Source organism: Galleria mellonella, unplaced genomic scaffold (genome assembly GCF_026898425.1).
Source record: "Galleria mellonella isolate WM207_F2 unplaced genomic scaffold, CSIRO_AGI_GalMel_v1 utg33, whole genome shotgun sequence".
In the NCBI taxonomy this organism is placed as follows: domain Eukaryota; kingdom Metazoa; phylum Arthropoda; class Insecta; order Lepidoptera; family Pyralidae; genus Galleria; species Galleria mellonella.
In genome coordinates, this window is record NW_026442079.1 from 8,235,411 (window position 1) to 8,247,689 (window position 12,279).

Genomic DNA, 12,279 nt, shown 5'->3' on the forward strand with positions numbered 1-12,279 from the left:
GTATTGACAAATAAAATACCACATTAATTTATTCTTATATTTATTGTTTCAATGCAATATACACCTATATCTACTTACTGACACAAAAGAATTATAGTAAATCCAATAATATTTCAAGACAAACATTAAGAAAATAATTTCAGATTATAAAAATATTAACTCAATAAGTTTTAATTACATTATTAAAATTATCATATTCAATTCGTATAAATCTTGATCGAATGTCTAACATTGTTAGTATTCAATTCGAATACACTTGTTAAATCATTAATAAATTACAATTGTTAAATATAATGACGAATTTTAATAACTCATCTCTCTTTTTTATATTGCATCCTAAGGCGTACCGAGAGATGACTGGGGCACGACTTACAATTCACGATCGTGTACAAACTCATGCAATGTATGCACACTAAAAATATACATTCAATAAATGATCTATAATTTCATGACATTCATAAATGATGACGTCTCTCCGGGTTCGCCTTTGATTACATACATAGAGAGAAAATAGATGTTGGCTAAAATAAAATAATGAAATTGATTCTATATTTGATAACAGAAGGAAAGTAAACCACCAATTAAATTATATATATATCTGAGACATGCAAACACATTATTAAACACTGCTAACATACAACCATTGTTGGAACCGTATATGATATCAGTGTAACAAATGCTTCTTTAGTAAAGTATAAAAACAATGCTTCACGAATGGCCGAAGGCGGCTTCGCATTGCACGACCTTTACTTAACCTTCTTTTCATTGTCAATGATTAAAATTCACAAAATGCAAAGACGTCGCATGGAATGAACATTAATGATTCAGTCAAAATTCACATATTCGATAAAATACAGTATTATGACAATTATATACTGGGTGAAATCTTTTTTACCAGTAAAAAATGTGTAAATAAAACTAATAACCTGCAAGCCTCCCATATAAACACGGCATGACCAGGGTTAGTATAAACACTATTTATTTTTAAAATTATTTCACTAAGAAAAATGTCCACTTTTAGAATAATCCCACACTAATAACTTTAATTTCACCCAGTACATATTATAGAAAATAATTGAAAGTCATATTGAATAAATACTGTATGAAAATCATGTGACATCTCTAGGTTTTCTGGAATCGTGGCATTTATTATAAATTTCCTTTTGTATTTTAGAAAAATATCTATATTGGAGATTGGTGTTCGATAAAAAAGTTTTATTTTTAATCTATTCTATTAATTTATACCGTTCGTTGTCGGCGACTCCTCCAGACTAATGCTAGGGCTCGTAAAATTATAAAACGATTCATTAAAGATTTATTGTTCTTCAAACTAATTACATTACCGGGCAAGTTCCAATTATGAACGGTAAAATATCGCATGTTAAATTGTATCATACAGTATTTGGGCAACAATAATCTCAAAAATCGCAAAAAATGAAAAATTTGTGCCTATTATGTCATTAATACTGGTGATGTCGCCAATAACAGACTATTTACTCCTTACACTTTATTTGTTACAGAAATGATTACGTTTTGTTAAATAAAATAAAATACATGGAAACTATAACAAACACACATAATTGGACGGCTGTCGATCAGACAGGCGTAATTATTAAAATACATTAATTATTAATAACTGTTTTGAAATTACAAAGTACAAATAATAAAAAAGGGTAATCGCACTGTGCATAGTAAATATTGTGCATAACGTTGCTTCATTGATTCCAGCAAATATTGCATAGGCAATTCCATATTACAATAAACAACGATTAAAATATTATTTCAGTTCCATTTAATTAAGGGATTCATTAAATACATTCAATGGTAGGTACGAATAATGACTTAATAATTAAATAATAATTAAATTATATCAAATATATGAATACATTATACAGTCGCTGCTAGTTATCATTTTAAAAATCATGGGAAAACCTGCAAAGGCCTGCATAGATACATTGTAGCGTAAGAGTCACTTCCCTAGATAGCTGTAATATTCATTATTTTTATTATGGCATAATAATCGATATAACCAGTAATTATAAGTTTTATAAAAATAAGTTCAATATTACAGATGTTAGTTACACAAGACCTGTATGATCCATACAAGTGCTGTGCGAGTGAGGCGCGTCGCTTATGGCGCATAGCTCGCTACATCTACAACAGTACACATTTCCTTTTCTTGACAGGTTCTGGAGGTTCCAACGCTGCCAATATTGCCTCGTCAAATACGTTTTTCAGTCCTTTCTGTAATGATAAAATGGTATACATGAAATTTTATATTGATCGTAAAAATTTACAATAAAGAAAAATATCAATAATACAGCATATACAATAGTTAAATATCTACTAATAATTGTATTTGCTACATTACTTTTATGTAACCTACTTCAATGATATAATTCAATATTATTATTGGCTAAACATTAAAAAATATTAATGCAAAATATGGTGGTATACATGTGGTATTCTATGCCACGTGGCCCTGGCATAGAATGGGTCACCCCTTCATTTCGCGCGGGTGTCATAAGAGGAGACTAAGGGAACTTAATGGTAGAAGGATGGGCTAGTAGTGTCTCTCTTAAAACATAAGCCAAGCCTAACTGTGGTTACGAAACCACCTGCCAAACGTGGCAACTACTGATAAAACTTACCCCATAGGGGATGGCCTATTTACAGCAGTTAATGACTGATATGATGATGAATAACAATATTTTTTATAATTTAGATATAAATTATAAAAATTATTATAAAAAAAAATTGTGTAGTTTTGCTATTGCTTACCTGTGTAAGAGCTGAGCACTCAACATATTTCACAGCTTTCAGTTCTTTTGCAAGCTTCTCCCCTTGTTCTAAGGATACCGGTTTTTGTTTTATCTTAGCTAATTTCTCCATCGTTGCTGGATCATCTCGCAAATCTATCTGTGTTCCCACTAAAAGGAATGGTGTCTTTTGTTGATGGTGAGTTATTTCGGGCACCCACTGTAATTGAATAATTAATAATTATACATTAAAATATAAATAATAAAAAAAATGTTATATATATATGACTTATATAAGATTTTTTTATTCTAGTTTGTATGAGCACAGCAAACCTATATCTAAATATATAATAACTATCACTAAATATATTACTCAGCATCATACAGAATTAAGCACAGCTTTTACTACAGTAATTAAGTTGTGAGAGAAGGATCAGCTCCAGTGTCAGATATTTCAGACTTGTAACCGACATGGTAATCTACAACAAAAGGAACTACAACATATAAAAATGCACAATTTAGATGTATTAAACAAACATTTGAGCCCAAGCTGGCTAGTCATTGTAAGGGAAGACGATTACCTATAATACTCTTCAATTAATCTGTCTAAAACATGATCACACTGTAAAGAAAACCACCAAAAGACAATGTTAACATACATTTAAATAAACAACATTCAGTGCATACTAGTGAAAGATTAATGGAATTGACATATACTTTAGAAAAATGAACTGGACAATAACAGAATGAGTGACGTTAGACGCTTTGGTGAAGGTATAGAGGATCACAAAGAGCTTGTATTTTATTATAAAGGAGAAAACAACCTCACATGAAGTATTTGTGATAAATAAAGAACTAAGAGATTATATTGATTGCATTAGTATATGAGGGCATATTGTAATACTAATTAAAAAAATAAAAAAAAGGGTGAAACCTTCTGTGAATACTATTAAAAGAAAAACTAAAAACGTCTAACGAAAACAGACCCTTTATTTAAGAATAAACAATCAAATCAATTACTATTAATGAATTTAGATGAAAAAGGTTATACAATTTCATAAAGAAGACCAAAGCAATTAAATACTTAAAACAAATATAAAAATAAACATAAATAAAAATATAATAATATATAAACTATAAGAAATCCTAAGCAAAAAAAAAAAGAGAATTGGGAAAATAATAAATAGCTTAAAATAAAATGGCTAACAGCTAAAACAAAAGATATGATTGCAACTAGAGCTCAATTACTAATAAGACAAAACTATTAGAAAAGAAATAACTGAGATTAGTAAGAATATTTAAGTTGTATATATAGATTTAAGTTATATATACAAACCACAAATTAAAGACACTGGAAAATATATTCAGAAGACTGAGTACTATTGGTGTTTGGTGTTTTTAACACTATAATGAAAACAGACTTTACAAAGCAAAACATTATTCTAGAAATCCTGCTCGCAGAAGTTGAAACTAGCTGTTTCAAGTTCTGGGATAAAAAGTACTCAAATTTCATAGGGATTGGCGTTAAGACGCTATAAGGTAATAAGGAAACTCACTTTAATATTTATAATATTAGTAATGATTTTCGAAAATTCTATCTACTTGTGCAAACCTGAGCCAGACTGCTAACTTATTATATAGCTAACTACAATACTATAAAATTGAGTGTTACTTCTATCAAATATTCCTATTTATATACTGTTTTTCGCTTCCTTACTCATGTATTCTATGTTTTATGTATTTTATTTATTTATTTATTCTTTATTGCACAATAAAATTTTGTACAAATGGCGAGCTTAATGCCATATGGCATTCTCTACCAGCTAACCATTAGGTAAAAACAGAAAGCGTATGAAGGGCAGATGTGGTGAAAAATATGTGACAATTATAGTAACACTTTAAGGCAATACACAATATAAATATAATATACACATAAGAAATGCACATATAATACATAAACATTAGTTTTAATATATATGGATAAACTAATACATATGAAATATATACATATATATATACATATACATAAATTAAAACAATGATAAGCATTATGAGATATAATAACTATTGAGTAACCTGTAACTAGAGCTGGTTTTGTTGACTCAACAAATAATTAAAAAGTCTTCTTTTAAAAATATTTTTACTTGATGTATGATCTACAAGTGTCCAAATTTCATACAAATCAAAAAAAAAAAAAAAATAGAAAAAGAGTATGTAACATAAACACACATGCAAAACTTGTACATTAGTAACGTAAGTTTAAATAATTATGTCTATAAGTATCAATCCTTAAGAGATTTAAGGTACATACAATATGACTGAGAATACTAATAAAGTAAATTAAGCTTAATAATAACATTAAATAATAAATATAAATACCTTTTCTTTAACATTTTCAAATGAACTAGGGCTCACCACACTGAAGCACACAAGGAAAACATCAGTTTGAGGATAACTCAAAGGTCTCAGCCTGTCATAATCTTCTTGGCCTGTGGAATTATTGATTTATCATTAATTACATTAATCATATTATAAATTATATCATTTTATAATATTACCGAAAATCTGAAATACCGAAATATTAGAAACATTATTGTTCATTACATATTTTACCTAAGTAATGTAGATAATATACCTAAGGATTATATATAGTATCTGCTGGTCCACTGGCAACATTCAAAATAAATAGATTTTAAGAATTACTGTATTCAAAAATATATAAATGTATTACTAGGATAAATTATGTTAAGGATTATTTGAAAAAAAAAATCAATAATTCTTTAATAACCAATAATTTTGTGGTCATGTGGCTCCAGCATAGAATAGACCACCCTTTCCTTTCACATGGGTGTCGTAATAGGTGACCAAGGGAGAGCGAGAGATGGGCAGCAGCATTCCTCTTAAGACATCTCTAAAGCCTGACTGTGGTTGCCAATCTGCATGCCATGCGTGGCCACTACTGTCAAAACCCTCCAAGGGAGAGGCTTATGTTCAGCAAAAAATATGATGATGATGATAACCAGTAATTCATAAAGTCACCCTGACTTTAGTATTTTTTATCATTTATGTGGGAGTGGACTATAGTCACACATTATGTGCTGCAGCATTTCTGCCATGTTGTTAACAAGTCTGTAAACTTTATAAACATAAACCTAGTTGGACTATGTGCTTATTTAGTTTGCAGTATCCAGTGAGAGCCATTGTTAATTAATACATATAATTTTTAGTCAACAGAATTATTATTTTTTAAGTTTTCTGAAAACTTGATCAGGGCTTTCCAGTGATTTAATCCTGGCAATAACAGCTAGTTATTATTCATAGTCATTTAAGCTTTCACATTTGAGTTGTCTGAGGTTTAGGCTTAGAGGCATGCCACAAAAAGGCTCTGGTTCAATTTGGATTATTGCTCCTTCCTTCACTAATTAATCATCTGTTTTATCTCCATGAATATCTGAGTGACCAGGGATCAATCTCAAGATAATGTTATTTCTGCTGCCTAAGTCATTTAAAAACATTATGCAGTTGTTTATAAGTTTTGATTTTATTTTATGAGTCAAGTGCAAGTAACGCTGCTTGACTAAGCAAATATGTATATTATTAGTGTAGTTAAAACTTAGATTTAGTTCTACATAACTTATTATGGCCATAGGTTCTATTCAAAAGATTGTGATATACAGCAGTTATTTGTTTTAAGAGTTGATCTACTTTGTTGAGTTACAGTAAATGCAACAAAACACCTCCCTGTGTGTATCCTCTTTTTATTATTTGGTTTGAGAGCATTGACTTCATCAAATGGATGAATGTTCTATCAACCACTTTTCGAGAGAGACTCTATACTATAGTGTCAATAGGGGTAATATCAAATATGGCCTCAATGTCAAGGAAAGCACACAAAGCTATTTGCTTGTCCTCAAGGTTTTTCTTGTCTTTATTGGTGATCTTGAGCAAGTCAGTTGCATTCAATTTTCTCCTTCAGGAAGTTGCAAAGGGGAATTACTGAGGACAGAGATTCTTTTGTGCTGATATAGTACCTCTTACATCCTTTTCATAAAACAAGAGGTAAGACTGATTAATCTGTGAGATTTTGACTGTGAGAGTAAATACCTAGGTAAAGTATAAATTAAATAATGTTTCACATCTAATTTAAATTTTCGGTTTATATATAAGTATAGATATTCTAATGCTTAGGCATTGTATATAATACTAAATTATATACATTGCTGATAATATATATACACAAAAATAATATATGAAACATACTAACCGGCAGTATCAAAGAGACCTAAAGTGTAAGGTTCTCCTCCAATCATAACAGTGACAGCATAGTTATCAAAGACAGTGGGCACATATTCTGAAGGGAACTTGTTTGTTGTATAACTTATAAGCAGGCAGGTTTTACCAACAGCACCATCACCCACTACTACACACTTAATTGTCTGCATCTTGAAGTAATGTTTGGTAACTTTGTAATATATGTTTCAAAACTTCTAGCTTTGGCTCGCTTTTTGCAGTGGTTCACTGATCATAGCAACTTCGAGCAAAAGCAGTTACCTGAAACAAAAATATGAATACTTTTAATATGATATTCAGTTGGTGTTATAACAACCTACATACTAGCATATTGAAAGAATATATAATTATTCTTCAATAAAAAACAAGACACGATAAATTCAAAATAGGCTGAGGTATTTTGCTGATTAATTATAAAGCAGGATAATGTTTTTATATATAGAATAATATAATTATATAAAATGTAAATGATTCATAAACAGCACTGATTAGTGCTTCAATACAATATTATTATTAATAGATGATGAATGTAGAGTCAGTAAAATAAGTATGTAGTAAGGAAAAAATGTTTGTAATTTAAACATTTTAGTTCAATAGAGAAAGACATAAGACATAAGAATAAATCATGTAAATTTTTACTTCGCCTAATGTTTAAGATTTCTATTTAATATAAGTAATTGCATAATGAGTAAAAGAAATACACAGTCATACAAAATGGAACAAAAATGTAAATGACATTATTATATAGAGTCCAGCAAAGGATGTAACACATACATATCTTATTAAAAACAGGATTTACAGATAATAAGAACTCGCCTGAGCATTTAATCAATAAATTAAAAGAAGAGTTAAAAAAGGGAATCTATATAAAAGTCATCAGCATGGGTACCACTGTCTCAATTGTGTTTTTACTATGAAGCAGCTGTGCTTGCATGGCTGTTTTGATTTGAAGGGAAAGTTTTGTGGCAGAGAAATTATAGGTTATAGAGGCATAACATCATAGTTCTCAATTATAGCAATGCATGTGCAATACCATAGACATAATATTGCATTCTGTAATGTCCACAGGTGATGGTTACCATTTTCCATCAGGTGGGCCATCAGCTTGATTGCCATTCTCAATATCATAAAAGTAACATCCAATGATAGCACCAAGCAATTGCTAGCAAAAGTTAACATCACACTTACACATGTACTTAACATCAAAATTATAAAAATTTCATATCAATACATATTCAACACTTAGATGATATCATGAATCATATTTTATTTTATAAGGAGCAATTTATAAATAAAAAAAATAAATAATGTTTATGTTCAATACACTATGATATATTAATCTGAAAGACAATGAAATTTGGTATACACATACTATATGGGATCATTGGCATATTTAGGACTATATTCCAGCCCGCATATATAGGGTTGTGTAAGGTATAAAGAAAGACATAGGCTACTTTTCATCTTAGTCAGTGAACACATCTCACATATATGAAGTTACAGGTAAAAGCTAGTAATACATATAAAATCTTAGCTCCAAGAAGTGGCAATGAATGTAGGTTGTCATAAGTGACAAACTCTATGACATCTATAGTTATCAGGTAGATGACTACTCATTAGTATAGAAGAAGGATGTTATAAATAAAAAAGAATTCATTCTTATTAAAAAATGATAAAAAAAAATTTATTACTGAATCGCAAAGCTTATAGTGGTTAAATTTTAATATATGCTAAATAATTTAAATTCGCATAAAGGCATAAATTTTATTTAAAACAGTGTTTTACTATACTTATTATGATCTGAGTGATGATATTCAATACAACAATAAATTTATGATGATTTTCATGATGAAATAGTATACCTATTGAATATCAAAAGTAAAATAAGTATAATAAAATAGAAAAACTAAACATATATCTAAAATAGCTGAAACCTTATCTACATATTAATAAGGTAGCACATATATAAATATTAGGATGACTACTAGCCATTAATTTTATATTTAATTACAACTAATATATATTAAATAATGAATTTTATGTAGTAACTTTAGGATTTAACATTAAGACACAAAAGATTTTTTTTGAGATTGCTCTATGACAGCATTCCATCTGTACTAAATACACTCGATTCTATAGTATACTACATTATGAGGGCAATGACCGTAATAAACATCATGTAAATAAAACAAGTGTAACATAAATTGAAATAAATGTAGGAACAAAGACTTCGCCATTGTCAGGAACATTGTTCAAGTAGCCAAGAAGCCGACGCACTTTTAATGCAAGACTAGTCATCGCCATGCCTCATTTCTACTACAATGGCAGACCATAATGTGTAATATCTCATATACCATATTTACGCTCATTTGATATGTGACATATATATAAAATGTAACTACCATTTTATTTACCATAAATTTGATAAAACATTCACAAATACCCACAAACATGTTATTCATTTTATATAATCACGTCACAATACTAGTTGACGTCCATTTTGTGAAGAATCGGAACACAAGTTTTTTGTTGTAATATAGATGGAAAAGATGAATTATAATCATATATAGCTTACCTTATAAAGATAATATGAAACAAAACTGAAAACTAAATATCAACACGTTGCGTATATAGTTGAAAATTACAAAATTCATGTAGCGGGTTGAATAATTGACGGTGACGCCATTGATTTAATTCAGTAGTGATGTGCGTGCGGTACAATCTGTCAAACGTCTGACAAGTATAATTGAACGACTATGACGACAATTCGGGCATGCAGAATTACAACACTATTTAGATAATTTATCTAAATAGTGTTGTATTTTCAAATATATAAAATTTTCAAGAAGAATATTCAGTGCAATAAGGCTACATATAAATATTCAAAGTAAATCATTGAATATGACCAGTAATTTACTAATATCCATAAAAACAAATGAAAAGGAAAAAAAGATATAATAACAGGAGAGGTGTTCCTTCAGACTATATCGATAAAAGATTGAAAAAATCTGTTTTGGTCTTATAACTTACTTGTTTTGTCTCGATATAATACTTACATAAAATAAAATATTCCACTTGCGTGATTTACATTTGACATTGACATTTTTTATTATGAACTGTAGGGTTTAATGAAAAGCGCGGAAACGCTTGAACAAAATAATGTGCTCTTTTAAATTTTATTAATTTGTATATACATATTTACATTGTTTTTACAAAATAAGATATCATGAGCACGAGAAAGAGTAACAAGAGTTCAACTGAAAAAATGTTCCAATCATTCGGGCAGGCACTTTTTTTATGGTTGAAAATGGCATAGTAGTCCTGCCTGTGCTAGCGGGATATACTGGCGGGGCATCATTGAGAAATGATAAGTGAGGACAAAAGCAGGTCATTTAGCCCATTGTGATGAATTTAGCAAGAATTAATCACAATGGTTTCCAGAGGGAACCGCGTGGAGGTCAACCTGATAGGGTACATTGCTAGCAATGAGGCCATTACACCTTATTACTAACAACTCCTTTCCGTCCCTGGCAGGCACTTACCCACGATGGATATGTCTTGATAGTCGCTGCCGTGCCGCATCGAGGTCAGGCAGGCAACGAATGAGAAGCCTGTACAATGGGAGAGGGGGTCATCGGCCGGATACCAAAATAGAACGTGTCGTTTATGTAGTATAATCCCAAGTCTCCGGAAATCATGGGCGAAACAATTATGTATAACAGTTATTTAGATATACTACTACTCTGTTATGACCATGGTACTGCTCATGTCTATAGGCAACGGTTACCACTTTCCATCAGGTGGGCCATCAACAGCAGAGGGCAGGTGAGGTGATGAGACGCTGGGTAATGCGGCGAAACCGGTGGCAGATCTTTACTAGATGCAGTGCAGTCGGTAAAGCAGCGTATGTCGCGTGAATAGATCACTCCAATAGGTCGTTTAAATAATAAGTGAGGATTTATAGATTGTAATTTTCATAATCACGTTGTTATTACTCTATTTGAAGATATTCAATACAACTTAATTAATTTATTGATTGTTCAGATTACAATTAAGAATAAAAAAAAAAGTTCGTTAGCTACTGTTTATTGTCCTACTAGCTGTAGTGTTCCTCTCACTAAAACTAAACTTGTACTTTATTGAAAAATACCTAGACCATTAATAATCAGTAGCAACTTTAACGCATAACATGCCTTTTAGAGATGTAATACGGTAAAATCCAGACATATTCTAGAAATATTAGATGATTGCAATCTAGCCCTACTGAATGATGGTCAAGTCACTACTGCAGCCAAGTGGCTTGGACTTGATTATAATAAGTCCTACTTTGGCACTCTCATGTAGTTTGTGTCTATGATAAGCCGTTAGATAGTTATTATCTGACAACAATAATTAAATTCTATTTAAATAATAGTCTTGACTTAGAGTGAAGAAACAATTTCAATACACCAACGTAACTTACTTCTTGTCAATAGGAATTCATATATTATAAATTGGGATTCGTATACTTAATTCTAATATTTTACAGTTAACAAAAGTGATCTGCTTTCAAAATATTAAAGTTATATAAAATCTTAAGTTCCATTGATACCGTCCTTAATAAAAGTTCATCTGTAGAACATAACAACAAATCATACAATCTTATCTGATGAAACCGTTTCCTTATAATTTACTTTATAATATAAATGTAGTATAAATTGCTGGGATGGTAACCCTCTTGTTTGGGTCACATTACACAATACAAATAAAAAATAAAATAAAATAATAAATTTATCATTCAGATAAGATACTCTATTTATAAATATGTATAATACATTTTCTATGTAATAAATAATTATTAATATATTTAATATTTCGAAGACATTATTTAAAATTACCACTAGCGCCATCTAGGCATAATTGTGACACTTACTGGTTTAGCGGTTTGGTCTTTAGGATCATACTACCGCGTGAGTTGAGGGCGCAACTACTAGCGCTCTTTTTAATCGTTTCGGCGTCGGTACATGGCGATCAAGTTCAAATAATTTTCTGCTCCGTTATGTTTCTATGGTATCGTAGTCCTGATGGTGAAATATTGATATGAACTGTTATCCAAGCACTCTCAAGATAACTACGAGTATTTGAAGTGGTGTTTTTCTGTCATAAACAAGTAAGCTCCCGTGACACGTCACAGCCAGTCGGTTGGTAGCAGTTTGTAGCGGCTCCTAAACATCGAAGAAGAGACCCTGGT

At 30.3% G+C, this 12,279-nt stretch overlaps 1 protein-coding gene across 1 annotated transcript; it reads right to left on the minus strand.

Moving 5' to 3' along the window:
* Positions 1–23: 23 nt before the first annotated feature.
* On the minus strand, positions 24–7,201 carry LOC113516665 (cdc42 homolog). The gene is made up of 4 exons (XM_026901124.3): positions 7,024–7,201; positions 5,139–5,248; positions 2,782–2,979; positions 24–2,244 (listed from the first exon to the last, which is right to left on the minus strand). Exons 1-4 carry the CDS (start codon positions 7,199–7,201, stop codon positions 2,155–2,157), a joined length of 576 nt encoding a protein of 191 aa, XP_026756925.1. The 3' UTR covers positions 24–2,154.
* Positions 7,202–12,279: the final 5,078 nt, after the last annotated feature.

Excerpts from the sequence above, each read along its gene's own strand:
- LOC113516665 (XM_026901124.3), bottom strand. The coding sequence starts at position 7,201 with ATGCAGACAATTAAGTGTGTAGTAGTGGGTGATGGTGCTGTTGGTAAA. Across the intron at positions 5,249-7,023 it reads AGGTCTCTTTGATACTGCCG|GCCAAGAAGATTATGACAGG; the intron begins GTTAGTATGTTT and ends ATAATTCCACAG. Across the intron at positions 2,245-2,781 it reads AGTGCTCAGCTCTTACACAG|AAAGGACTGAAAAACGTATT; the intron begins GTAAGCAATAGC and ends TTATCATTACAG.